Source organism: Macaca mulatta, chromosome 8 (assembly GCF_049350105.2).
Source record: "Macaca mulatta isolate MMU2019108-1 chromosome 8, T2T-MMU8v2.0, whole genome shotgun sequence".
NCBI classification, from domain to species: Eukaryota; Metazoa; Chordata; class Mammalia; order Primates; family Cercopithecidae; genus Macaca; species Macaca mulatta.
Window position 1 is genome coordinate 8,872,582 of NC_133413.1, and position 25,101 is coordinate 8,897,682.

General features: G+C 48.1%; 1 protein-coding gene and 1 pseudogene across 5 annotated transcripts in view; one reads left to right on the forward strand and one right to left on the reverse strand.

Annotated features, from left to right (window-relative positions):
- Window positions 1–3,549: 3,549 nt before the first annotated feature.
- LOC100423322 (uncharacterized) lies at window positions 3,550–6,490 on the reverse strand (annotated as a pseudogene). Its single transcript, XR_013397039.1, has one exon. The product of XR_013397039.1 is annotated as an uncharacterized LOC100423322 (transcript).
- Window positions 3,695–25,101, forward strand: part of LOC114680388 (uncharacterized) — a 42,442-nt gene continuing 21,035 nt past the window's right edge. For 2 of the 4 annotated variants that reach the window (XR_013397040.1, XM_077942949.1), the window contains exons 1-2: window positions 3,695–3,917; window positions 12,513–12,676. Coding sequence is in view for 1 of the 4 variants with exons in the window: in XM_077942949.1 (XP_077799075.1) it covers window positions 12,637–12,676 (40 nt within the window). In the remaining 3 variants the exon portion in view is untranslated. Of the gene's footprint in view, window positions 3,918–12,512; window positions 12,677–22,935; window positions 23,083–23,528; window positions 23,715–25,101 lie in introns of those variants that run through there. The other 2 variants (XM_077942951.1, XM_077942950.1) reach the window with 2 other exon arrangements.

The window sequence follows — 25,101 nt, forward strand, 5'->3', positions numbered from 1 at the left end:
TTTTTAAGTACTGAATGTGTTGAACAACCAACTTTCAGAATTCCCGAACCATGGACGGTCAGCTGTCATGTCCTGGTTCAAATCATCCCAGCACACCAAGACTAGAAACCTTTCAGCCAACTTCCACTTATGTCTCCCGGGGCAGGACAATGTCACTTGGCCAATCCCCACTAAGAGGGACTCTGGAAAGGCAAGAAACTATTCTGTTCTCTATAATGGAACGTGACCAGGGAGAAGGCAGTTGGGAGGGCCAGCTGGGCCCTCCAACCAGCAGCGTCCACCATCGACTAACTGCCCTACAGCTACACCGTGCTGGGCATTTGGGGCACTGTTATGAGCAAGAGTTTCCATTTTTCTTCTCATGGGACCTTCATGCTGGTGGCAAGAGACAATTTTTTTTTTTTTGAGACAGAGTTTTTTTCTTGTCACTCAGGCTGGAGGGCAATGGTGTAATCTCGGCTCACTGCAACTTCTGCCTCCTGGATTCAAGCAATTCTCCTGCCTCAGCCTTCCGAGTAGCTGGGATTACAGGATTGTACGACCACATCTACCTAATTTTTGTATTTTTTGTAGAGATGGGGTTTCACCATGTTGGCCAGGCTGGTCTGGAACTCCTGAGCCACTGCACCCAATCAAGAGGGAGATTTTAAATCAATAAGTATAATTGTGATGAATGCCAGAAAGAAGAATGTGTGTGATGGGGAGAGGACTTAAGTTATTGTCTCATATTTTAACACTTTCATAGGCAATAACTAAAAACTTAGAAGCTTATAACAACACACTCCTTTAAGCCAATTTTGGCAAGCTAGGAGTTGAGCACATTTTAGCGGGTCCTGTGCTTGGGATCTCACGCTAAGCAACTGGGCTGCATCCTCATCTGAGGCTCCACCAGGGCAGAATCCATTTCCAGGTCCGCCGAGGTTACTGGCCGAATTCATTTCCTCGGACCCGCTTGGCAAGGGCCCAGCTTTTTGCTTCCTTGCCTGTGGGGCCCCTCCAAAGGTCCTTTCTCAGCACAGCATCTCCCTCCTGCAGCGCCTACAGGCGGAACCTTTCTCTCTAGTGTGCGAAGGTGATGCACTGTGACAATGACATCCCATTGCTTTTGCCAGGCCCTATGGGTTAGAAGCCAGTCACCGGTTTTGCTCGTACCCAAGGTCAGGAAGACTATGCAAGGTCATAGGTCATTGGGGGGTCAGTCACTTTAGGGTGTGGCTGCCACCACTGAACTTGGTGAGACTTTAAGGGTTGGTAGGAGCTGGCCAGGTACAGGGGTGAGGGTGTGTCAGGCAGGGGTGAGGGCATGGAGGGGGATGCAGAGGCCTGCACCCTGGAATGTCCTTTCACTCCCTGAGGTTTTGTTCTCCTGATCCCTGAGTACATCCCACAACACGGTGGGGCCCTAGCAGGGGAGAGGTAGGGAAGCATGTGTTGTTCATCCGGGGACCTTGTTAGGCAAATCAGATTAGCGGCCAGGCTTTCAGTGGTGGGTGTGAGCGTGGGAGTGATGAGTGTGCAGGTGTGTGTGGGAAGAGTGATGGGGATGGGGTCAGCCCCAGCCACCATGAAGACCTTAACTGTGTATCCACCCATCCCAGCAGCCTCCCTGAGTGAGTGCCTTCAGGGTGCAGGTCCTGTTTTGCACATGGAAGTGAATCAGAGTGGGACACTGCCTGGCCTTAGAAAGGTCACACTTCTTCTCTTTCTTTTTCTTCTTTTTCTTTTTTTTTAAATTTGCGAGAGATTCTCACTCTGTTGCCCAGCCTGGAGTGCAGTGGTGTGACCTTGGCTCACTGCAACCTCTGCCTCCCAGGTTCGAGCAATTTTCCTGCCTCAGCCTCCTGGGTAGGGTAGCTGGGATGATAGGCACGCATTACCATTCCTGACTAATTGTTGTATTTTAGTTTCACCATATTGGCCAGGCTTGTCCCAGTCTCCTGGCCTCAAGCGATCTGCCCACCTTAGCCTCCCAAAGTGCTGTGACTACAGGCGTAAGCCACCACACCGGGCGAGAGGTCCCACTTCATGTCAAGTGGGTGGCAGCCACTCAGACAGCACCCCAGCTGGCGCTGGGAGTGAGGGGTGCTCAGCGTCCTAGGAAGGCAGAGGGCTGCATGAGAGGTTCGGGGAGGAAGGACTGGAGGAGGATTTGAGATTTTCACCTGAGCAGCTGAGTGGATGGAGGGGCTGTTTACAGAGAATCACAAGAATGTGGATAAGCAGGTTAGGGCACTAATAAAGCACTCTGTTTTGGCCCGCGGAAAATTTGAGATGCTTCCCTGTGTCCAGCTGGGCCTTTGGGAAAGGTCAGGGCTGGGCATCTGACTGGGATGGATGTCTCTGGCTGGCAGCAGAGCATGTGGATGGTTTGTGAAGCCCGGAAGGGCAAGAGATTTCCTGTGGCAGTGCCCACTGCAAATGGAAGGGCATTTGGCCTGAGCCCAGACATATACAATTTGGGCAGAGAAGGGGGTGGGTCCCTGGGACCCACGGAGGAGCAGCTATGGAAGTACAAGGAAACCAAGGGTGTGGGGTCACATGAAGCAGGAAGCTCAAATAAGATGAGGAAAGACGTTTTAAAGACGATCAGGGCTGGGGACAGTGGTTCATGCCTGCAATCCCAACACTTTGGGAGGCTGAGGAGAGGATAGCTTGAGGCCAGGAGTTTGAGACCAGCCTGGGCAACATAGGGAGACCTCATTTCTATAAATAAATAAATACCATTGGTACTTGGCATTTCAGGCGGGGAACAGCAAACACATGAAAGCTCTGAGGCAGGAAATGGAAGTAATTAGTGCTCGTTCCTGGTTCCTTTATCAGACCTTAAAGAGATGCAGAGACATTTCAGGTACTCCTTGGCCGAGCTCCTTCAGGGAAGGCCTAAGTTCGCTTCTACTTCCCATCTATTAATGTTTTTTTTTTTTTTGGAGACAGAGTCTCATTCTGTCGCCCAGGCTGGAGCGCATGTAGTGGCACCGTCTCAGCTCACTGCAACCTCCACCTTCCGGGTTCAAACGATTCTCCTGCCTCAGCCTTCCCAGTAGCTGGAACCACAGGTACGCGCCACCACGATCGGCTAAGTTTTTGTATTTTTAGCAGAGACGGGATTTCATCTTGTTGGCCAGGCGGTTTTCGAACTCCTGGCCTCAAGTAATCCACCTGCCTCGGCCCCACAAAGTGCTGGGATTACAGGCGCCAGCCACCGCGCCCGGCCCTACTTCACTCCTAACGCCCACCATCCGTGCTTCCAAATGTTTGCTGAATGACAAGGTGAACGAGTGAATGGGACTACGTGACTTCGGGCAGCAGGCAATCCTATTCCTTGGACCTCAGTTTCCCTTTTTGTAAAGCAAGCCTGTCTCTCGCTCTCTGCCCTAAAAGCCTGAGTTCTGGGCTTGAGATGAGCGCGTCCTGTAGAGCAGACTCCAGGTGGACGTTGAGCTGGGTCTTCTAGGAGGCCAGGATCCGGCCAGCTCTTGGATCCGGTCCTCCCGCGGGACCCCGCACGCCCAGTCCCAGCGCCGCCCCGCCCAACCTCCCTTTGTTCCCCTAGGCCCCGCCCTCTCCGCGTAGCTCGCTCCCCATTGGCCGGGGGGCGGGCCCTGGGCGCCCGGCTCCGCTGGGGGCGGGGCGGCGGGCGGCGGGCGGCGGGCGGCGGGCGGCGGGCGGCGGGCGGCGGGCGGCGGGCGGGGCCGTGTGCACCTGCGCGGTGTGTTTCCCGGCCGCAGCCCCGCGCCAGCTGCAGCTCCTTGATCCGAGCCGGATCCTGAGCGTGGAACACGGGCTGAAGCGCCGGCAGCGGCCCCGCCCCCGGGCTCCATTGTTGAGGCTGCCGCGGCTCTGTTGGCTGCTCAGCTGTGCTCCAGTCGGCCCAGGCGCGGCGGCGAGGAGCGAGCGCTGCGAGGCGGCGGTCTGAGGTGAGACGGCGCCATGGGCGACCGGGTCTCCGGACCGGGCGGGGGTCTCTGCCCCCGGCGTGGCAGCTCCGAGCTGGGCTCCGCAGGGTCCGAGGTCGGGATCCGGGGTCCTTGCGCCTGGACTTTGTCTCGGTCTCGGGTGGCACCGGGGGCTTCGCCCCTGCTGCGATACCGCGTGGGCCCGCGCGGGGGTCATGGTCGCCCTGCGGGTGGGGGCCGGTCCCCACTGCTCCCCGGCTCCCCGTGTCTGCCGCGGAGGGGACTGCATGGACCCGGGCGCTGGCTTCTGCCCAGTCCCCCGCGGCGTGGCTGTTCCCCGCGTGCGGCAGAGGGGGCCCTGCGAGGACCCACTCGTGGGGCGGGGTCCGGGTCACGGCGAGTGGGAGACTCCGCCGCCCTCCCCGCCCTCCCTCGCAGCGAGACTGCTTCGCCAGACTCAACGAGGGGACTGTGCGGACCCTCGGACGAGGGAGTCCGTGACTCTGGGTGGGGGCTCTTTCCCGGCCCCGCATGACAGCTTCTTGAGTGTTTTGTCACCTATATAGGTGGCGCGTGGGTCCTGGCCGCCCTGCTAGTGGGGCTGTGCGGCGCCCCGTGGCTCGTCTGGGTCGACCCCGCCTGGGACGCGCGTGTAGTGGGGGTCCGCGCGCGGGGGGCGCGGTTGGTGGGGGCGCACTGCCCCCGCCCCATGGTTTATCCTCTCACTTGCCCGGCGGGAGGAAGCAAGAGGCGCGGGCCCGGAGCTGTCGCGCAGCGTCCACACAGACCGCACTGCCCTCTGCCCTGGCCGGCGGGACCCGGGGGTCCATGGGCTGTCACCGCGAGTCCCACTGCAGTGCTTCCTGCTCTGGCCCTGGGCGGGGCTCTGATTCGAGGGAACAGGGCCCTTCTGCCCGGCGCTTCTTGATTTCTTCCATTAGTAATGGGAAGAAAAAAAAATCTGGAAAGCCAGATTGAACTTTGTAGCTCTCAGCGCTTGGAGAGTGGAAGAAACTCTCCCAAGAATTTGGCGGGCTGGAAAATGAGTTTCAAGCAGGAGCACCCACACCCACGGAATGAGGCCAAGGCAGTTACAGTTAGAGGTCAGATTTATGAGGGGAGAGCGAGGGTGAGGTCCGTGGGTGGGGAGACTCAGACCTCAGCTTGATGGGAAGACCTGATGCTGCCCCTCAGACGCTGTATTTCTCAGCCACCGAAGGAAGTGGAGTCACTCCTTAGTGAATGCTATCATCAAACTTTTGAAAAACCTGTAATGTCCCAGGAAGGAAAATCGAACTGGACAGTTTTCCCCTTTTAAGAGTGTTAAACGTCCCGGAGACAAACAGCAGAAGGCTCAAGGAGTCCAAATACTCAACCTGAAGTTCTTTCTGAACAAGAGATGGTGTATAAGTAACAGGCATAGCCGACAAAACTGAACTAATGACCGCAGCTGTGGCTCCTAGCCCTGTAGGGTGTCATGCAGGCCCTTTTGCCTTCTCTGCCCTCCGCTGTCCCACACCCCAACGCTACTGCGCCACCTCCAGTCATCAGCTCCTGCCAACCCATTGCTATGTTTTGGAATTACAGGCGTGAGCCACCGTGCCTGGCCTGCATGAGTATATTTACTAATTGCTAAGTTACTCTGTTCAATACGTGTCTATTGAACTCCCCCGTGTGCCAAGCATTGTTCTGAATACCTTATATGCACGAATTCACTTAATTTTTAGAGCAGCTCTATTATTGTGGCCCTTTTACGGTGAGGAGACGGAACCACAGAGAGGCTGGGGACGTTGTCTAACATCACACAGCCAGCGCTGTTGGAATTGAGGCTTGAACCCAGACAGCTGGCTTCAGATCTCTTAGCTGTTATCATAGATGGCACACCCAAACCTTAGGGCCGCCTCCCAAGCCTTGCCTGAGCTCTGCCTGAGCTCTGCGAGAGCCGTGTATGTGAGGTTTCTTTCCTCTTTAAGAACACAAGTCTTGGAATTGTCCCAGACCCTGGTAGGACCTCTTGAGGACCAAAAACAGGGATTCTTCCAGCCTGCCCCAAGGCCAGATCTCTGATTTAGCTACTTGGAAGGCAGACGTGGAAGAGTAATTTTGCCAGAACAAAAAGTCAGGATGGCTGGGCTGACTCGGCCAGATGTGGTGGCTCATGCCTGTAATCCCAGCACTTTGGGAGGCCGAGGCAGGTGGATCACCTGAGGTCGGGAGTTCGAGAGCAGCCTGGCCAACAAGTAGAAACTCTGTCTCTACTGAAAATATAAAAATTAGCTGGGCGTGGTGGTGGGCGCCTGTAATCTCAAGTACTTGGGAGGCTGAGGCAGGAGAATTGTTTGAACCCAGGGGGCAGAGGTGGCAGTGAGCTAAGATTGCACCACTGCAGTGCAGCTTGGGTGACAGAGTGAGACTCCATCTCAAAAAAAAAAGAGGGAAGGGGAATGGCTGGGCTGACTCATCCTAGGGAAGAGACCCTACAGCAGCTGTAGGACCTTGGCCACTTGGGTGGAAAAGAAGGAAGGAAGAGCTTCACCCATGGCAGTGACCTGGACTGCAGAAACCACACTACACAGTCCACGTCCTGGAGCCTGGCCACCCCATTTGCTTCTCTTCTCCTTGGGTAGAGGGCGTGGGGAGCTTTCTACCCTGGAGGCTGAGCAGTGCAGCTTCTAACCAGCGTAGGCATTTGTCTGTCCCTGGGAATGCAGACAGCATTCTCATAACCAGCCCAAATCCTGAACAGCTTGTTGTAGGGTGGGGCGGGGCGGGGCAGAGGGTCATTTTGACTCATAGGTACATTTTCCACTTTCACTGCTGATAACTGTGTTACAGATTAAAGTTTTGTTTTTGATACTGAAGAGGGCTTAAGAGAGTGAGCTATTATGGCACATCTAAGTCTGCTAAAATAGAACCACGGGGTAGTGTAGGAAAATCTCTTCTAAATTATGGATCATATATGGTGAACGTTAGAAGCCATGTGTACCTAAGTTGAAAAATCAAAACATGTCTTGTATTTGGGTGACCCTGGTAAGTCTGGATGCCACTGCGCCTTGTGTGAACACAGGATGCTGAGGTGTAGGGATCAACAGGCTTTTTCTGGACATCTTGTGCTTCTCCCTTGGGGTAAAGTGGGGCGGCAGTAGGAGCACACAGCTGTTGGGCCCCTAATATTTGTCAGCTGTTTTACATGTGGGATTCCATTTAATACAATCTTGGAGGTAAAATTATTTTATTGAAGATGAAGATAGAGGCTTAGAGAAGTTATGAAAATTGTTCAAGGTCACGTCGTTTTTTTTTTTTTGTTTGTTTTTTGTTGTTGTTGTTGTTGTTTTTTTTTGAGACAGAGTTTTGCTCTTCTTGCCCATGCTGGAGTGCAATGGCATGATCTTGGCTCACCACAACCTCTGCTTCCGAGGTTCAAGTGATTCTCCTGCCTCAGGCTCCCGAGTAGCTGGGATGACAGGCATGCGCCACCACACCAGGCTGATTTCGTATTTTTAGTAGGAATGGGGTTTTTACATGTTGGTTAGGCTGGTCTTGAACTCCCAGCCTTGGGTGATCTGCCCAACTCGGCCTCCCAAAGTGCTGGGATTACAGGTGTGAGCCAACACGCCTGGTCAAGGCCATGTAATTTAAGTGGAAAGATGAAGTACTTGATGAACTCAGAAGTTTGACTTCACGGCCCTTGATCTTTCCATAACACGTGGTTCCTTCCCCGGTTGGTGGCGAGTGACTGAAGAACTCATGGAAGTTGTATTTTGTGGAAAGAAGACCTGAGGGGTGTATGGTCTTTCCAGGCTTGGAATATGCCATGCTGGGCTTCTGAATTGTATAGCTTGGCCATATAGAGAGAAGCCCCTCATTTAAGACTTACTCTTTGGGGGAAATAAAGGAAGGCCGCCCACATGGGACAGGCAGAGGCAACTTTCTCAGAGCTGCTGTGGCAAGGGAGTCGGCACCGTCACTTGCGTGTGGCAGAGACTGACATGCCAGTGAGTGGCGGATGAGGAGTGGGGAAGCTTCAGGATGGAAAAGAACGGCTCCCAGTGGAGGCTGTTGTGGGGGCTGGAGGCGGCTGTGCAGAAGTGGGGTGTCCTGCGTGATTGGTTAGGGGCGTATATGGCTTTCTCTGAATTATCCTAACTGGAAATAGGGGCCAAAACTAGGGTGGCTGTCGGTTTTGAGTCAAGTCCTGGCCACATGGGACAGAGTTGTGGTTTAGTTTCTGGGTTGTTGAGAGAGCAGTCTGGCTTCCTGTCTGATGTGCTAGCCTGGCTGGCCTCGTGGCTGTTGATTGTAGATAGGGGATTGGTTTCCTGGGTGGGCAGCTACCGGTTGTGGTCTGAGTTCTGTCTTTATACATATGATCAGGCATGGTCTGTTTGTATATTCAGTCCCTCATTTTTCTTGTCAGTAAAAGTATCAAATGACATATTGGATACATTGGGAACTTTTTAGATGTCTGTGTCCCCTGGAGGAAGTTTTCACGTTCACATTTAATCAGAATGAATATAAACAATTGGGCCATTTATCTTGAAGATGTAAAATAGGAAATCTTCAACAATACTACCTCAGCGCCATTGCCTGTCTGTCCATCGTTAGGGAATGTGTTTTTATCCCCCGCTGGCTCATCGTCCACCAGTTTGTGGTTGATCCACTTCTCTATACGTCTTGTCTTGTGTGCATCTCATTGTTTGCTAGTGTTAGCTTTCCCCTTCATCAGTGTAGTTTATTTGTGTAGCCTCTGTTGGTAGGAAGTTATTTGTGGAATTTGTGAATGGAAGGGACCTTGGAGGTCTGCTAGGTCAGCCCAGTGATTTTCAAGATAAACGGAAATACAGGGAAATGTTCCAGCTTCTTTGGTGGCAAAACCAGGAATAGAAAGCAGTGTTCTTTGTGCCACAATGTCATTGAAAGACAGCTCAATGTGGGCCTAAAATGCAGAGTAGTTAACTTTCACGTATCTCTGCTTCTGACTCTTGTTATCAGACATTTTAAATTGACCTTAATGTGTTAGCAGAAATATGAAAAGTCCTGACTTGTTTACATATAAGGTACTTCTTTGCCTACTCATTTGGTTGTTTTTTTCAACAGGATTGAAAAGACATTGTTATAAACTGAATGTTTATGTCTCCCCCAGATTCTTGTACTGGAGCCCTAACTGCCAGTGTGATGGTATTAGGGGATAGGACCTTTGGGAGATGATTAGGGTTAGATGAAGTCATGAGCATGGGCCCTGGTCTGACGGGATTAGTGCAGTTAGAAGAAGAGAAACCAGGCCGGATGTGGTGGCTCACACCTGTAATCCCAGCACTTTGGGAGGCTGAGGTGGGCAGATCACGAGGTCAGGAAATTGAGACCATCCTGAAACCCTGTTTCTACTAAAAATACGAAAATGAGTTGGGTGTGGTGGCACGTGCCTGTAATCCCAGCTACTCGGGAGGCTGAGGCAGGAGAGTTGCTTGAACCAGGGAGTCGGAAGTTGCAGTGAGCTGAGATTGTGCCACTGCACTCCAACCAGGTGACAGAGTGGGACTCTGTCTCAAAAAAAAAGAGAAAGCAGAGAGCTCCCACTGCCCTGGTGTGAGGAAACAAGAAGAAAGATGGCTGTCTGCAAGCCAGGAAGAGGTCCCTGTCTCGGAACTGAGTTGGCCAACACCTTGATCTTGGACTTCCAGCCTCCAGAGCTGTGAGCAATAAACTAATGTTTAAACCACACAGCCTATGGTGTTTTTTATGGTATTTGCCTATGGTATTATGGCCATCTGATAATGGCCTGTATCTAAGTTGGTGATGCCATGAAAATAAATGTGGTAGTTCATTCCTTTATATAAAGATAGCGCTGTGAGCCCAGGGCCTTTGCTCGTGTCTTAGTTGAGTCTTGTCTTCTTATAATAGCTTCCTAATTTCTCTTTTCCCCCTCTGATTTATATTATATATCTGGATTAAATCATATATGGTATGATTTTATACTTTATGTCTATACAAATTTTAGTGATTTTATTTCATTTTTTTTTTTTATTTTTGAGACATGCCCTTGCTCTGTTGCTCAGGCTGGAATGCAGGCATGCCATCACAGCTCACGGTAACCCTAAATTCCTGGGCTCAAGTGATCCTCCCGCCTCAGCTTCCTGAGTAGCTGGGACTACAGGTGTGCTATCCTGCCTAGCTAATTTTTAAATTTTTTGTAAGGATAAAGTCTTGCTGTGTTGTCCAGAGTGGTTTCAAACTCCTGGCTTCAAGCAGTCCTCTCACCTCAGCCTCTCAAAGCACTGGATTACAGGCATGAGTCGCCACACCCAGCCCAGTGACTTTTCATTGTTAAGATCAAGGAGGGGTTCCCTGGCTTGGCATTCAAGGCTCATGATCCAGGAGTGATACGGAAGTTTGGGTTTCAGTGTTTCCATTCCCGCCATCAGCCTTGCACTCCAGCTTGTTGCCTAAGCCCTGTTCTGAAGCCCAGCCTGAGAGCTGCACTTAGAATTTAGACCTTCTCATCTCTTCATCTTCTTCGTCTATGTTCTTATCTCCATCTGGGACATCATCTCCACACTTCTGCCTCTTTAAATCTTCTCCATCCTTCAAGACTTGAAATACTCACTTCCTTTACATGATCCCCGCTCTGACATCCAAGCTAGAATTAATCTTTCTTCCTTTAAACTCTGATAGTGATTAAAATTTTTCATTCTTTAATTATGCAGTAGTCCTGTGTGTTAGATATTATTATTTCCCCAGTTTTTCATAGTTACTCTGAAAATATTTACTGTAGTCATATATTTTGAATATGTAATATGAGCGACATTCAAAAGGTCCTGGAGAGTGAAAGGCAGTCCTACTCCCATCACTGCTCTGTGACCACTGTTGCCAGTTTTGTTTGTTTGTTTGCTTGTTTGTTTTTCCAAGATGGAGTCTTGCTCTGTCACCAGGCTGGTGTGACCTCAGCTCACTGCAACCTCCACCTCCTGGGTTCAAGCGATTCTCCTGCCTCAACCTCCTGAGTAGCTGGGACTACAGGCGCACGCCACTGTGCCCAGATTATTTTTGTATTTTTAGTAGAGACGGGGTTTCACCGTGTTGGCCAGGATGGTCTGGATATCTTGGCCTCGTGATCCACCTGCCTCAGCCTCTCAAAGTGCTGGGATTACACGTGTGAACAACTGCACCCAGCCTATGTATCTTCTTTTTAAAAACACAGATGTTGGCATAAGATAAATACTGTTCTCCTCCAATTCCCCACTGGTAAATATTTAGGTTGTTCCCAACCGTTTGAATTAATCAATGCTGAGTTGTATGTAATTCTTGCATATTTGCGTGAATATGTTCATAGGATGCATTGCTAGAAATGGAATTGTGGGATCCAGGGTTCTGCACATTTTAAATGTTGATGGGTGTTGCTCGATTCCCTTCCGTTAGGGCCATACCGTTATCTCACTGTCAATGTGTAAGGGCGCCTATTTCTATTTCCTTGCCAACAGTTTCTTCTGACATCACACACACACACAAAAATAGCCCCCTTGTTCCAAAAACATGGACATTTTACCTTTCTACTTAAAGTGTGCGCACACTGACTGAAGCTCTGTGTTGCAGTGATATGTGCTGCTAGGATTGTGGCTCTGTTTTGAATTTGCTAGCCAGGCTATGGCTTTCCAGTCAGGTATTTTTTGTTTTGTTCATGTTGTTGCTGCCATTGGGGCAGGGTAATGTGTGTGAATTTCCCTCTACTGCCCAGCCAGATTTCCTTTCCAGTGGACGTGATTAGTGTCTCATCCGGCAGTCCTGTTTCCTGGTGATCTGGGCCAAGTGTCTCATCCGGCAGCCCTGTTTCCTGGTGATCTGGGCTGAGTGGCTCCATGAGAAGTTGCACCCATCTTCTCCAGTAGTGCGTCTTTTTACAGCAAGCAAAACATTTTCACCACGTTTCTAGCGGGACAGGCACTAGCTCTTTTCTGGGCATCAGGAGACCTGGCTTTGTTGTGGTTCAAGCAACAGCTGGTGAGTTACCAAAGACAAGTCGCATCTGGCCCCTGGTCCTTTGCTTTATAAGTAGAATCACAGTCCGAGTGGGCATCACTGCCCTGGTCTCTATGCGGTGCTGAGTGTTGTGGGGATGATGGCTAAGTGTCAGGGTACATTTCCACCACTAGGGGATTACAGGCCATCCAAAGACACAGGAGGAAAGCTAACAGCCCCGGGCAGGTACACAGAACCACAGGAGTTTGGAAGGGTGGTTCCAAGCTCCTTGGTGTGATTGATGTGATCACAATAAACATTTTATCTCTAAGTCTTGGGCCATTGGACCAAGAGAAGAGAGAGCTGGTGTTGAGTTGTAGTGAGAGGTGCGTGGTTCGTGTGCCTGCTGAGCCTGGCTGGGACTCACTTCCATTGAGTCCCACTCCATTTTACCTTCTGTTTCCACCTTTTTCGTGCTCCTGCTTGTTTCTCCAGAAAAAAAATGCAATAAGTTCCTTTCAAAAACTTTACAAAAGCCATAGATGCTTATTGAAAATAGTTCAAATGATATGGAAGACAGAAAGATAGTGTTTTTCTCCTGTGTGTTTGGATGAATGTGTCTTTGGGGTAGTCACTATTAACACTGGGTATATTTCCTTCCAGATCTTTTCCAGTGTACCTACAAATATATATGTACACATTCTAAAAAGCAAAATAGTACCTGATAAACATTGAGTTCCCTACTCCCACTCCACAGTCTACATGGACATCCTTTCACGGTGATACGATGAGACCTGATGGACTCCTTTTATTCGCTGGAGTGGCAGGTAATAATAGCTACAGATAACTCACCTTCAGTGGGCGTTTACCATGTGACAGGGTCTGTGCTCCAGGCAGGCTACATGAAGTGGGTCTTAAGGCTGTTTACAACAATGCTATGGGTGAACACAGTAATTGTTAACATTTTGCAAATGATAGAATTGCAGTAGAGAGAAGCAAAGCTGCTTGCTCAAACTCATGGCACGATTCCTGAGAGACAGAGAACCCTTTTAAAACAATTGTTGTTATCATCAGGTGATTTATGATCATTTCAAGAAATAGTGCATTCAGCGAGTACATTTCAGGGTCTGGTACAGTCTGGGAGCTGGTCCTGAAAATGCACTGGGCTAGAGGTAAGGGAGTGGTCCATTGGCCCTGGAACCCTAGTGCAAGGAGGGAGGTCCTGGGGAGAGGGGGCATGGAGAGGAGGTCTCTGAACAAACCTTGCAACATCCATTTCTGCTGAGTCAGGTCCGAGGTCTGGGTCTTGCCATGTACACTTTTCAGAGATACTTGGTTTTGATTTTTATCACGGCTCACCTGAGCAGCCATGGTTTCAAACTGCCTGGAGATGTGGTCTGGCAGGCCAGTGCTCTGCCCATCCTTCCCGCTCCTGCAGGAGGGGAGTCATCCTGGACTAGAGGACTTCGCCTGTAATCAGCTATCTCATAATAAGTGGATTTGATGCTGGTTTCGCTAGGTCAGGAAATTTCCCATTTGGAAGGAAAACTGATACTTGTTTTTGGGTTTTGCTGAGGAGCCACAGGGTTTAGAGCAGGGGCTGGAGGTTTGTTGAGACACACGTGAGTGCACTCAAACATCTTCCATGAAACGTGGAAATAAAGACAGTGTTCCAGAGAGGTCCCTGGCTTTGGGATATAAATATTTCTGTAACAGAATGGCACTGGATGTCTGCTGTATTTTTTTCTCTGCTATTTTGGCAACTTTATTTGGGTGTGTGTCTCCTGTACAGAAGGTACGACATCCGTTTTTGCCACCAAGTATTTACAGCCGTTGGTCCCTCTTATGTGGGTCACTTTTGTGCCATGGTTTCTTTGGCGAAATTGTAGGTCTCCTACCCAAAGCACATTGCCCATTTCAAGGTGCTCCTGGTTTCTGAACACCTGTGGCAGTGCCTTCTCTGTAGGTGAAGCCAGCGGAGAAAGTACCCCTCCCCAGGAGGTGGGGACTGGTGATTGCCTGAGTGAGGAGGCTGGAGATAAGCCCTGGACTAGAACTTGTGACTGGCTGCTTTTCCTTCCCCTCCTCTCCCTCCTATTTTGCCACCACCCCCACTTTTTAATAATTTTTTATTAAAAATTAAGCAATTATTTTGGTTTCCTTTATTCACTATTCCTTGCTAATCGCATGCAGAGTGAGCCTGGGACAGTGGAAAGGAAAGTTGTATTTGGCTTCAGATGATCCTACCAGCCCCGCATTGAGGGGCTTCCACCAGGCGGCATTGTCAAGTGGCGTTGTGGAGGTTCTCCTTTCAGTCCTCAGCGTTAACCAGCAGAGGCAGGTGCTACTTATTCCTAGTTAATGTTGAGGAAGTTGAGCTCAAAGTGGCTAAGGGAACTTCCCAAAGTCACATAGGAAGTAGCAGAGTAGAACCAATCACAGATTGTCTCTGAATCAGGCAGGTCGTCCGATTCCAAAATGGGCTCTTAATTTTTGGAGGTCAAAAAGCTGAACAGACACAGATATTTCTTTTTCTTTTTTTCTTTTTGAGCTAGGGTTTTGCTATGCTACCTAGGCTGGTCTAGGCTCAAGCTGTCCTCCTGCCTTAGCGTTGTGAGTGCTGGGCTTACAGGTTAGTGTCACCACACCCAACGGAACAGACATTTCTTGAAAGAAGACATACAAATGGCCAAAAAATATGTGAAAAAAATGTTCAGTATCACTTATAATCAGAGAAATGCAAATCAAAACCACAGTGAGGTATCATCTCACCGATTAGGATGGGTATTATCAAAAAGAAAAAAATAACAAGTGCTGGTGAGGATATGGAGACAAGGGAGCTCTTACGGGGTGTAGGGGGTTGTAAACTACAGCAGCTGGCTGGGCGCGGGGTGCACGTGGACATCCCAGCACTTTGGGAGGCCGAGAAGGGCAGATCACCTGATGTCAGGAGTTTGAAACCAGCTTGGCCAACATGGTGAAACCCTGTCTATACTAAAAACACAAAAATTAGCTGGGAGTGGTGGATCACTCCTGTAATCCCAGCACTGTTGGGTGGCTGAGGTGGGCGGGTCACTTGAGGCCAGGAGTTCAAGACCAGCCTGGCCAATGTGGTGAAACCCCATCTCCACTAAAAAATACAAAAATTTGCCAGATGCAGTGGCGGATGCCCGTAATCCCCACTACTCAGGAGGCCAAGGCATGAGAACCACTGGAACCTGGGAAGTAGTAAGTTCTAGTGTTTTATAACATAGGATGACTATAGTTAACAAGAATGTATAGTTTCAGGCTGGGCGCCGTGGCTCATGCCTGTAATCCTAGCACTTTGGGAGGCTGAGGTGGGTGGATCACCTGAAGTCAGGAGTTTGAGAGCAGCCTGGCCAATGTGGTGAAACCCCATCTCTACTAAAAATACAAAAATTATCCGGGCATAGTGGTGGGTGCCTGTAACCCCAGCTACCAGGGAGGCCGAGGCAGGAGAATAGCTTGAACCTGGGAAGCAGATGTTGCAGTAAGCTGAGATCACACCACTGCACTCCAGCCTGGGCAACAGAGCAAGACTTTGTCTCAAAAAAAACAAAAAACGAATATATACTTCCAGATAATTGGAGGAAGGGTATTGAACGTTACCAACACAAAGAAATGATAAATGTTTGAGATGTTGGATATGCTAATTACGCTGATCACATACATTACATGTATTATAACATCACTATGTGTACTCCATACATATGTAGAGTGCACAATTATGTGTCAATTAAAAAAGAAAAAGCTGAACTTAGATTGGAATAGCTAAGTAGCTAGCTTTTTCATATTTTTGATATAGACCCTGGGCATTTATTTTAAGTAAACTACCCTTGGCTTCAGGAAATGTTTAGTATTTGAATTTTAGCCTTGCATTTTATTATACAGAGAAGTAAAACTGTAGGCTTGCTTTAGATACAGTCACAGGGGTTTGCCGTGATGACTTTTTGTGTAATGAGGGGGAAATATACCTTAATTAATAGGCATACATGCTCATTTTTCTCCCTCGTACACATTTTTAGTTGTTGTCCAGGCATTGTGATACTTATGTAAACAGTATGCGATATCTTAGGTAGGAATCAGAATTTTAAGGTAAGAATACTTAGAGTTATATATTTTTCAAGCTTTCAAAGTGGACATTTTACACGTCTATTATATAACTGTAATTAAATTTTCAAAAAGACAATACCTGTCTAATATGGGTGATGCTCTGGCATTTTTTGTTTGTTTGTTTGTTTGTTTGTTTGAGACAGCGTCTCACTTTCTCCCAGGCTGGAAGGTAGTGGTGCAATCATGGCTCACTACAGCCTCAGCCTGATAGGCTCGAGAGATCCTCCCACCTCAGCCTCCCAAGTAGCTGGGACCACAGGTGTACGACACCATGCACAGCTAATGTTTAAAATTTTTTGCAGAGACAGGGCCTTCCTCTGTTGCTCAGGCTGATCTGGAATACCTGGGTTTAAGTGATTCTCCTGCTTCATCCTCCCAAAGTGTTGTGATTACAGTCATGTGCCACTGCCTGGCCCCATATAAGTGGGATGATGACTTTAGCCTAGGAGTTCCACACCAGCCTGGGTAACATGGCTCAAGACCCTGTCTCTACAAAAACTAAAAAAATTAACTGGTCATGGTGGCACCTGCCTGTGGTCCCAGCTACTCCAGGAGGCTGAGGCAGGAGGATAACTTGAGCCCAGGAGTCAAAGCTGCAGTGAGCTCTGTTCTTGTCATTGCATTCCAGCCTGGGTGACAGAGTGAGACTTTGTCTCTTAAAAAAAGTTACTGGCTACCTGATTATTCATAGGAAAAAAACCTGAACTCTGATCTAAACCTCGTACCTCGTACAAAAATTAAATCAAAATGGATCATGGACTAAAATGTAAAATGCAAAATAAAGATGAAAAGAGGAGCTAGAGACTGGGAGAAACTATTTGCAAACCATATATCTGATAAAGGACTCATATCTATAATATATAAAGAACTATGAAAATTCAGCAGTGAAACCGAACCATCTACTTTGAAAATGAATAAAAGACCTGAGGAGACATTTCAGATAACATATAAGCACATGAAAAGATGTTCAACATCATGAGCCATCAGAAAAAGGCACACTAAAGCCACGTCACTATACACCTATCAGAATGCCTAAAATAAAAAGTAGTAACAAGGCCAATGCTGGTGAGGATGCGGGGAAACGGGATCACTCACACTTGGCTGGTGGGAATGGAAGATGGCACAGCCATTCTGGAAAACAGCTGAGAGTTTCTTTAAAAACTCAATGTGCAATTGCCATAGGATGCAGGACTCACATTCATGGGCAGTTATCCCAGAGAAATGAAGACTTATGTTCACACAACAGCCTTTATGTATCTGTTCATAGCAGTATTATTTATAAAGGCTAGAAACTGGAAACAGCCCAGCGACTGTTCAGCAGGTGAATGGTTAAAGAAACTGGTGCACCCGGGCCCCAGACACCACTCTGCAGTAGTTAATGACATCCTTGTTCATCAGTCTTTCAAACTAGAAACCACCATCATGCTTAATCCCCTTTTTTCCATCCTGGGTCTGAGTGGACTTCATTTTGCATTTCTTTCCAATGCATTTTCCCTCTGTCCTTTCTAGTTGCACCTCATGCCTCATTTGAACTGTTGTAAGAGCCACCGAATTATTTCTCTGCCTCATCATGGAATCCTTTCTACACTTCATGCCCCGCATTGCCATTGGAACAATCTTTCCAAAACACGAACAAACTAACTTAAAAGGAATATCCCAGGTATCCTTCCAAATAAGTATAAGCTTTCTGTTAGAAGTTTGACTTCTTGTCTATAGGGAACCCCAGGACTGTAGAGAGATGGATTTGCTGTCTGCATTTCAAGATCAGGCAGAAGTCCCTGGAGGGGCCCGTGTGGAACAGTGGCACAAATACTGGTTCTAGAATCAGAAGCCCTCATATCCTGGTTCTAACACTAGCTGGATGTTCTTGGGAAAGTTTTGGTTTCATAACCTCAGAAACTCCATTTCTTAAGAAATGGAGATGAGGAAGCATACTGAAGGGATCACACAAGGCTGCTGGGAGGAGCGGATGAGGGGCTTGGTGAAAATGCTGTGTAATCCGTGAAGCACGTCGTATGTGTGAGAAGTGGAGCTGTGTGGATAGCGGTTCTGGAATCATTGTATGAAAACGATGGAAAGCACATTCGTAGTTCTGTGTGATGATACCACTGGGCACCTGTGTTGTACATGCCTGTAACATGGGTGAGCCCTGGGTCAGTACAGCTCACAGTTTGGTTTTCATGCAGTTAGAAAGGCCCGAGAGGACCCTTCCCCCCTCCAGCTGTAGGAAGGAGGTGGCTGTCTCCTGCCTATATTTGGTGGGATTGTCTGTGGCTCCTTAGGGACAGGAATGCAGGGAGTGGGGGAAGAAAGCCGGCCTGACTGCTCGCTAGTCAGCCTTCCCCCAGGGAGGAGTGGAGGGGTCATTTCGTGGTAACTTGCCACGTCTTTCTTAACCCATCTGCTCTTAGAAATGGCCAGCATGACAAGTAAAAGACCCGTTAGAGACAGATGGGCTGTGTGTCCCATGCGTTTATGGCTTTGTGGCCTCAGAGCTGCCAGAACTCGATAGCTTTCTGGGGAATGCTGGGTCAGCCAAGGGGCTGAAAATAGTGAGAGGAAGAAAATTCCCCCTCGCTGCTCTGGTCTGAGAGTGATTACTGAGGAGAGCGGCATGGACGCCCAGCCGTGGGGTTCCTCTCAAGCACGCCCTCACCGCAGTGAGAATGCAGGTCTCAACCTCCCTAGGCCTCAGTGATTTTTATCTGTCACATACTCACCTCCAGCAGGGATGTCTATGGTGATGAGATGAGGGAGCATCATAGCACATGTGGCACTTAGTACGCTTGCGGAGAGTGGACGCTGGCGTCAGTGGAACAGGAGACTGGGCTCTGCATGTGGACGCACTCACGTGCTGGTGGCATGGGTGTATAGAGGAGAGAGGGACGCTCTGCTGTTCTTCTTTTGGTCTGTCACCCCCGATGTTGTGAACAGAATCCGTGAGTGTATTCTGTTGCCCCAGTCAACTTGGTAGGCTGATTGCTCAATTTTCTGCTTCCACTTTTGATTTCTTATGAATGGGAAAAGGAATACTTCAGTTACTTTTCTGGTTGATGGCATACATTCCTTGATATCACCTTAATGCTTTTTAATTTCTATGTATTTTGGATGCTGGAGCTTGCCTGACATCTGTGTTTTTATGCCTCACCCTCTCATGTAACTGTTGGCCACACTAGGACCAGAGGGAAGTGACCAGAGCGATTGGTTGCAGGGCTAGGACTGGTATTTCCCAGCCTTTTGGTACCCAGCAGGCTCTGTTTTCTGTATTGCACTGCTCTTCCCTATTTCGACCCCTGTTAGGACAGTGGATGTGAAGTGTAGCTGGGCGCTTTTGGGGGTGTGCTAGGAGTGTGACAGATGCCTCAGACTGGATTTTTCCCCTGATTCTGAATTCTCATGGCTCAGAGTCAGTCTCTAGGCTACTGACCGGGAAGATACAGGAAGTTGTTTTGTATGGCAAACTATGCCAGGGCATTTTTTTCACCCGGCAATTTATTTGGTTTGGACTGGAATAAATCTCTGATATTGGTTTCTTTGCCAATATTATTAGGGAGTGGAGCCTGACTTGTTAACTTAGCCTGATTGGTAGTGTTTAGAATCTCAGTGAGTGTGTATTGAACTGAGCGGAAGTGTGAGAGCATCTTGGACAGTGGTGTGTAAACCTAGCTGCACCTGGGGGGCTGTGAAAAAAGCATGCGTGCTTCCTCCGGACCAGTTGAAATAGAATTTGCAGGAATGGAGCCTGGGCAGCTCTAGTGCTATTAAAAACCCCCCAGGTGCTTCTGATATACCGTAAAGGCTGAGATCCGCTGATCCACAGTGAATTGGAGTCCTGGATCATAGACATGCCTGATGCTTTCACCAGCTTAGAATGGTTCTTGTGCTTTAGAACTGTGAAAAAGTGTTATGCAAACAAATGTGGAAATAGCCTAAATGCCACATCCTGTTACTACCTGCCATGAAGTATATTTACCAGTTATTCACTCTATTCTGATCTCTACCCATTCCACCTTTTCTTCATGGAACAATAATTTGACAGTTGGTTGTGCAGAACCAGAGTAAGTCTAGTTTGATTGGCGGGAAACGATTTTGGGTATGAAGTGCTCTTTAGGCATTTATTGAACTCTCGTTTGTACCACCTCTGTGCTGGACAGTTTATAAATATTACTTCTTTAAACAAGGCCTATGGAGTCAGGCTGCCTGGGTTTTGCTAACTAGCTGTGTCATTTGGGGCAAGTTTTTAAGCTTATATAAACCTGACTTTCATCTATGAAATGGGATGACAAGGGGTCATCATCATCTCACAGGATCGTGCAAATGTGTGTGTAAAGTGCTTAGTTTGGTGCCTAACACATAGTAACTACTCAGTAAAGTTATTATTACACCATCATCATCATATTCAAATGTAAATATTAAGAGCTAATAAGTTTGTAAAAGGTAGTATACCCTTACCCCTTGAACCAAAGACTACTTTAGTTTTAAGTGGTTGGGTTAATTTATCACTTAAATATTGGCCTCTTGAATACCTTGAATTTCAATTGAACATAGCCAGAAGATTTCATAATTGGACCATTGCCTCTGGAAGTTGGAGCTTTGTTTGGTTTCACTTCCTACACTAAGCATGTGGCTGTGGGCACCTTTCTGGTGACTTCTGGTACTGGGGAATCAAAGCTTCATTCGCTTCTTTGGAGGAGATGATCTTTTTTTTTTTTTTTTTTTTTTTCAGACAGAGTCTTGCTCTGTCGCCCAGGCTGGAGTGCAGTGGTCGGATCTCAGCTCACTGCAAGCTCCGCCTCCCGGGTTTACGCCATTCTCATGCCTCATCCTCCCGAGTACAGGCGCCCGCCACCTCGCCCGGCTAGTTTTTTGTATTTTTTTTAGTAGAGACGAGGTTTCACCGTGTTATCCAGGATGGTCTCGATCTTCTGACCTCGTGATCTGCCCGTCTCGGCCTCCCAAAATGCTGGGATTACAGGCTTGAGCCACCGCGCCCGGCCGAGATGATCTTATGCTATACGAAGCACTCAGACTTCGTTAACTGTGTACCATCCAGACAAGACCAGGTGCTTCCCATGGCAGCCTGTCCTTTTCTTAGCTCTCTCATCAATCTAGCCTGTTCCTTCTATTCCTCTTTATACTAGAACTTCTCTTTGAACAAGGAATGTTGTTTTGTCACTGCTAGGTCCCCAGCAATTAGTAATGCCCAGCAAATACTAGGTGCCTCCTGAATGTTAATAGGTGATAATCTAACAGAACACAAGATAAATCTGCAGGTTGAGATTTAAGCTGTGTGGTATGAATGCTGCATTGTCAAACTTATTAAATCAATTTTGTTAATACAAGTTTAACGTATCTTAGTATCTGACTTAGTTCAGGAATCATTTACTGAGTGTCTTCTAGGCCAGACATTGGGGACAGAAAGGTAATAATATATGATCCCTGCCTCATGCGCAGGAAGTCTAGTGCGATGGACAGACATGTGCCAATGACTGCCATGGAATATGGTGAGTATTAAGATAAAGGGGCACACTTTGTGCCCTTGGAGCATAGAGCAGGGCTTGTGTTCTGGGAACATGGGCTCCATGTGAAAACACAATTTAAATTAATTTTCTTTTTTCTTTTTTTTGAGACAGAATCTTGCTCTCTGCTCCAGGCTGGAGTACAGTGCTGTGATCTCGGCTCACTGCAACGTGCTCCCCCCAGGTTCAAGTGATTCTCGTGCCTCAGCCTCCGAGTAGCTGGTATAACAGGTGTGCATCACCACACCTGGCTAATTTTTGCATTTTTAGTAGAGATGGAGTTTCACCATGCTGACCGGGCTGGTCTTGAACTCCTGACATCAGGTGATCCTCCCGCCTCGGCCTTCCAAAGTTCTGGGATTATAGGCATGTATGTTTTCATCCTTTTAGATATCTGTGGGTAGCACTTAACTTTAAATGGGTACTAATTAAAGTATTGAATGGCTTTAGTATGGATTGAATGACTATGCTCGGGCCTCGTTTTTAATTTCCTTCATTAGAGGAAAAAAAAAATGCGGGTTAAAAATCTCTCATTCAAACTGCTTGGAACCAGAAGTGTCTCAGATTTTTTTGCATTTTTGGATTTTTGAATATTTGTATTATACTTGCTGGTTGAGCATCCTGAATTCAAAAATCCAGAATCTGAGCTGCTCCAATGAACATTTCGTTGAGCGTCACGTCGGCACTGAAAAAGTTGTGGATTTCAGAGTTTCTGGTTAGGGAGACTCATCCTATGTGGGTGCTGGGTTGTCGCAGGAGTTCTGGACCAGAGGTTAGGTGACTAGGCTTTGGTTTTCACTTTGTTACTAAACAGGCTGTTTTCTTCCATAAGCTCAGCTTTAGATTCCCTGGTTGTCAAAGAAGGGGATGGGCCATCTGATGTTTAAGGCCTCTGTCAGTTCTGACTTGGAGACACCTGGCTTTAGTTCATCTTCCTTAGGGGTGAACAAAGAATATGGGAATTTTGAAATTGGTAGTCAACATGTACAGGTTCGTTGCAGCCTGGTTTTGGGTTAAGGTCATCTTTAGTGAGCCCATGGAGAAGCACTGGTTTAGCTGTCAGCTGAGAGGGGTAAGCGGTCCTATTAATTTTCCTCTGTGTTAGGGAAAGCATTGTTAAGGGTCACAGCGTTAGTGGAGCTGGCTGGAAAGGGGAGGGGAACTCACCGTTACAGGTCATATTGAATATCTTTTCAGTCACTAAATGCTTCTTATGATATGTTTTTCAGTTTTTCAGTGTTGTATGATTTCTCTGTGTTAAGCACAGGAAATTTAACATCAGCAAAAAAGAATGCTCTTTCTTTTTTTTTTTTTTCTTTGAGATGGAGTTTTGCTCTTGTCACCCAGGCTGGAGTGCAGTGGCGTGATCTCAGCTCACTGCAACCTCGGCCTCCTGAGTTCAAGCGATTTTCCTGCCGCAGCCTCCCAAGTAGCTAGGATTACAGGTGCTCGCCAGCATGCCTGGCTAATTTTTGTATTTTTAGTACAGACGGGGCTTCGCCATATTGTCCAGGCTGTTCTTGAACTTCTGACCTCAGGTGATCCTCCTGCCTCGGCTTCCCAAATTGCTGGGATTACAGGTATGAGCCGCCACGCCTGGCCTTGAATGTTCTTTCTATGGGAATCTACAAAAGCCAGCTTTTGAGCCTAGTGGCAGAAAACCTCTTCTTCATTGTTGAGCTGTGCTGTCAGCTTGGAGGCCTTCAAGCCCAGCTGAAAAATCTGTAGTATTTTCTGTCAGTTGGCTCTCTTGGAGAACTTAGTGAGCACTGGGCTGGAGTGATACTGTCAGAGTTCATGAGCTGTTTGAGGCTCTCAAAGCCTAGATACTGGGGTTGCCCAAATACATCGGCTGGACTCACTATTTCTCTGGGGAGTCGGGGGGTGGGAAATGCTGTGGTCTTAACTCTGCTCTTAATTTGACAGTGCTGTTATTAATGGTAAGAATGATTTCATGCGTTTGTATTTTTCTTCGTAACTCACAGAGAATTTAAAAATCCATTATCTGATTTTATTCCCTCAGCAGTTCAGTGAAAAAGGCAGAGCAGTTTTCATATCTTCTGTTTTCCCGTGATTCTCTTGTGGCTCACAGAAGCTAAGAGCCTTCACCAAGGTCATAGGGTGAATGAGTCGCAGAGCTGGGAGTAGAGGCTCAGGCTTCTAGTGACCCTGTTTCTTCCTGGATAGCTGGCTCTGGTGGCGCTCTGCTCAGGTAACTGCGCATGCTCAGTTTGGTCTTTTGTAAATCCCTGCCCCATTTTGGGGGAGGTTCTTGGGAGGCTTCTATTCATTTTGGAGCATTTAAGTATCTTGTCCTCTCTCCCTCCTCCCAGATGCATGGGCATTTCTGCAGGTCCTCAGGCTGGCCCTTGTGTGTGGGGGCGTCTCCTGCCTCCACGTTGCTTGCATGCCCCCTTCTGAAGGTGCTCGTCCCCGCATGAAGCCCCCTCGCGCCTGCCTCCACACTGCAGGCTGTTCCGTAAATGTTACTGACTCAGCATCGTTGTTTTCCAGAAATGGGACGGGGTATGGATGCCAAGTTCTTTTGTGTGTGAAGGCTGCGATGGTATCATCTTGCCTTCCCCGTGTGTGCTCCTTGAGGGTGTCGCTGTGCTGCGGTCATCTGTGTTCCCTAGGGTGCCTCCTTTGGAGTCCCGGCTGTGGCAGACATTCAGTCAGTGCTCATGGCCTAAATGAGAGGAAGGCCAACAGAGCCATTAAATCTGGAAAATGACAAGTGAGGGAAAGGAATTTTTATTGAAGGCATGTGGAAAAGAAATCGTTTTAGAAAAGTTGACCTGTTTCTCAACTGGAGCTGAATTTCAGCTCAGAAAAGCAGCTGTGTGCCCAGAGGGCTTTGGGATTTCAGTTTGTGACAGATGAATTGAATTTGTTGTTCTATGAATGTATTATCCTTTTGTGGTTTTATTAGACCTTTCTCCCAAATGGAATCGATTTTTCTATAAAAGTCACACTTCCTTTTTGAGAAGTGTAACACTAATTGTATGGGATGGTCTCCCAAAAGATTACCTGCCAGGAACCAAACACACTGCCTCAGACTCACGGCCCCTGGTTTCTGCCTGTGCAGCTGCAGGGCAGAGAGGCACGCTCGAGCTGAAATCAGGACACATGTCTGCATCTTCTCTTTCTTGACTGCTGTTTCGTCTCTGAGCTGGCCTGCCTTCAACGTCTAGGAGCTTGGTGGGTGTAGACACATTACGGTATGGAGGAGGGATATGGTGTTGCAACAGCCAGGAGACTCGCTGAAGTCTCTGTTCTCCTCCTGCTCACTGCTCTGACTTTGTACAAGTCACATGTGTAGGGCTGTGCACAGTGGCTTACACCTGTAATCCCAGCACTTTGGGAGACTGACCTGGGAGGATCTCTTGAGCCCAGAGTTCGGAACCAGTCTGGGCAACATGTGAAACCCCATCCCTACAAAAAATAAAAATTAAAAAATTACCCCTGTGTGGTGGCTCATGCCTGTAATCCCAGCTACTGGAGAGGCTGAGGTGCGAGAATCACTTGAGCCCAGGAAGTGGAGGCTGCAGTGAACCATCATCACACCACTGCACTCCAGCCTGGTCTGAGCAAGACCC